Source organism: Poecilia latipinna, unplaced genomic scaffold (assembly GCF_001443285.1).
Source record: "Poecilia latipinna isolate Pla-1442-1.1 unplaced genomic scaffold, P_latipinna-1.0 Scaffold846, whole genome shotgun sequence".
Taxonomy (NCBI): domain Eukaryota; kingdom Metazoa; phylum Chordata; class Actinopteri; order Cyprinodontiformes; family Poeciliidae; genus Poecilia; species Poecilia latipinna.
This window is the reverse complement of record NW_015113462.1, coordinates 202,165-205,702: the sequence shown is the minus strand read 5'-3', so window position 1 is coordinate 205,702 and position 3,538 is coordinate 202,165. Positions and strand designations below refer to the sequence as shown.

The window sequence follows — 3,538 nt, the reverse complement described above, 5'->3', positions numbered from 1 at the left end:
GCTAAGTACATTTGGCCGTTTAAAGCCTGATACAAAAAGAAACTGTCATAAAAATTAAAAATGGAAGTATGTGACAAACCTACTTTAGCCCAAAGACTCAAATATGTTCTGAATTCAGATTATAAAAACATAGCACTCATCAGGTTATAATTTTGCAAACAGTTCTAAAATTAGATTTTTCCTGTTTTTTTTGCTTTTGATACAGAATATATTAAGCACAACAATCAACATGCAGGTTTTTGAAAAAAGCAGTCATTTCTACAGCCAGGGCGATCAATGATTTGACGCTATCGAGTTAAGAGCTGCATGAATTCACCTCAGCAATCAGGAAATCCACATTCTTTTTGACAAACACGTCCAGCTGTTTCTTAAAGATGGCTTTCACTTCCGTCTCGCTCTTGCAGCTCAGGTAGGACGGAGTCTGGGACACGCCTCCAGCTACCAGCGCGTCCCCTTCGTTGGCAACTTCCCTTGCCAGGTCACAAGCAGCCTCGTTGATTTGTGCTCCCTGGAAAAAAGGAAACAGATTATCACCTTTACTGCTTGCTGAAAAGATGTATTTGGAGCATTGAGTTGCTGTCCTTGGACACCTACCGTGATTTTCAGTGCCTGACCCCTGTTCTCCAGTTTGTCATCGCTGGCGTAGAAGGTGAAGGCCTGCATGACGTTGGCTCCTGCCCTGAGGAACTCCCTGTGCAGCTGTCGCACTGATACAAAAAGCATGTCCTGTCACCTTAATGTGAACATGTGAGATTAAATTTGGATTAAATGCAAGATTGAAACTGTCATACCAGCTTCGGGGTGAGTGACAGTAGCCTCGGGAGTCCAAGGCCCAGCTTTGACGTAGCCCCGTTTCTCCAGAGCAAACACAAAACCTCCATCGCCGATGACAATGTCTCCGGCATTCAGACGCTCCAGGACGCCCTACATGAGAAGAAAGATCTATTTAATCTGGGTTTAATACTTTAGAAAAATGCATTGGTCTCCTTTCTTACATCTCAATGAAAAAAAACAATAAAAAAAACATATTTTATTCAGGACAGAATAAAATATGTTCTTTCAAAAGCAGAAAGAACAGAAATTGATGCTTTGCATGAATTGGTTGAGAACTGATCAAAAATCATTGTGCAATCGCAAAAATGTAACCAGATGTGCCTCTGGGGTACAAAGGTGCAAAGATAAGGCTGTTTTTGTCTTTTGCCATTTTCGACAAAACAGATGGACACAGTTCAATATTTTTTTTAAAAAAGCTGCATGAACACCTTCCCAGTAACAGCACAGACGAATGAAAATCCACCTCCAGCAGTTTCTGTACATGAACCCATTTTCAATCTGTGTGATGCATCAGGGAAATCTCTGCAGAGTGTGTGTTACCTTCTTGGTTGGTGCCATCTTCGTCCCGTCTCGGTCGCAGCACAAAGCACTTGGTAACAGCGAACCCCTCAGCTGACCTGATGAGTACCAGAAGCTGCTCCTCTCCTCTTTTATATACCAGCAGGATGAATGGGAGGATTTCAGCCCGGTGCTAAATTTACGTCAAATTTACGTTCAAACATGTCTGTTTGAACGTTGTGCAACGCGGCCAAGCCCACTGATCAATGGAGATGGTTTAGGTTGAATTAGTTCACTGAGGCAGCAGAGAAAGGATCTATGATAGAAAGACAGGTGAGCCTGTGCAGTGGTCAGTCCAGAAAAATAATATTGCTGGTTTAGGATTTCCACTGAGTCCAGCTGAGCTTTGAAAACCCAAAAAGTGATTCTGTGTTCATGTGTAAGGGATAAAAGGATGTTCCAGGTTCTGCTTAACAGAACATGAAATCCTTATTATGCAACCACCTGCATTAATGATTCTCATTTACACAAAGCTAAGAGAATGAAGTCGCTCCATGTAAAATCTCCAGCATATATGTTTGTAATCTATTCAAAAAACCCAAGGATATTAAAGCAGGTTCCTTTCATCCGAGTTCCCCGGGGAAAGAACAGTCTGTGTTGTTTCAGGGTTGCGCTGCTTCTCAGCTGCAGTCCTTTGGAAATGTTTGGCAGTGTGTGTGTGTGTGTGTGTGTGTGTGCACTGTGCTGCAAAACCCTGAAAAGCAAAAAAAGGTAAGAAAAACAAAAAGAATAAATCTGTTTTTCTTTGTGTTTTTATTTTTTTTTTATGTATTACAGAGTTTCCCCCTCCAATTTCCCAAGTAGAAATAATTTATTGTTTTCATTCCTTTGCATTAATATTTTATTTTAATTTGTTGCCTTGTTCCTTATTATGATTTTAAATCTAAAAAAAAAACAAAACAAAAAACAAACAAAAAAACAAACAATATTGAAGATTTAAGTCTCCATACACACTTTTTGAATGGAGTGCTAAGTGATGATAGTTAACTTTTATTTTAATTCATGCAGAAATTAGCCAGTCTTTTGACTGCAAACTTCAACTGCAGTCAAAATAAAGACATGACTAAAAAACTTTAAACATTTAGATGATTGCATAAAAATATTCTGCTTTTTTGTAGTTGCTAGAAGAACCTCCGACCTCAGATTAGGTTTATTTCAGATTGAAGACCTCAGCTGCATGTGGATTATTACATCTCTCCAGTTTAACCATTAACACCTTATTTTTTTTTGCCACTGTCTTTCATGCCTGTCATATTTGCTTTATACACAGCTCACAAAACCCACACATATGCGCACACACACACACACACACACACACACACACACACACACACCCACTCACACTATGAGATACGGCTGATCAATGACCTTCGGCGGAGCGGTTTAGTGTGTGCAGTGCTGGGTTGATCCAGTTTCAGGGGGAACGTTACAGTCAGGCCTTCTTCTTGTGTTTATCAACAGAGTCAAAGTTCAGGAAACTGCCTTTAAACTCCAGTTCATTGCAAGATTTATGCAAAAGTTTGTTGGAGTGTGGAACAAGTGCAGCCAGACAGAAATGTGTTGCAATGTAGGGACAGATTCTGGGACTAATTTGAGAATATTGAGATAAATAATAAAGTTATTGTTGTTTGGAGATGGAAGGAAAATGTTTTTCTGTTCCTTTTTATTTTAATTTGCCAGAAAAGGGACATCACTGTGACCAAAGAACACAGCAGACATGTCCGGGAGAGAGATGTGGGGTTTAGATTAAAGTTTAAAGCAACTCTCATTTCAAGCTCAGGCTTCTTTTATCTGATCACTACTGAATTCAGAATCTATTTCTGAAAATATAAAGAACATTTATATTCGGACTGACATAAAATCCTGATGAAATACTTTGAATTTTGGGTCCTTAAATATGATAAAATGTGTAAACACCTGTGCAAGGCGCTGCCCATAAACCAGTTGCTGTAAATATATTGTCACTTCATTCACGAAGGAGTGTCATGTTTACAGAAAGTTGTAGTATTTTTACATACAAAGACAATACTAAACTCTCCCAACTCCAGCCTCAGCAAGTTCCCTTTGATTGACTGTTTGTCTGGCTTAGTGTTTGTATTTAAGAGCAGAAATAGTTCATGTGTGTGTCAAGGACACTCTACTAAAA

The 3,538-nt window shown here is 39.3% G+C and overlaps 1 protein-coding gene across 1 annotated transcript in view; it reads right to left on the bottom strand.

The window, feature by feature from the left end:
• The window catches only part of LOC106956825 (betaine--homocysteine S-methyltransferase 1), a 10,317-nt gene extending 8,835 nt beyond the window's left edge, over positions 1-1,482 (bottom strand). Inside the window, exons 1-4 of the mRNA XM_015047890.1 lie at positions 1,375-1,482; positions 792-924; positions 595-707; positions 317-508 (exon numbers count right to left, since the gene is read on the bottom strand). Of these exons, the coding sequence (XP_014903376.1) occupies positions 317-508; positions 595-707; positions 792-924; positions 1,375-1,392 (456 nt within the window). The 5' untranslated portion in view covers positions 1,393-1,482. The remainder of the gene's footprint in view (positions 1-316; positions 509-594; positions 708-791; positions 925-1,374) is intronic.
• Between the last annotated feature and the right edge of the window lie 2,056 nt (positions 1,483-3,538).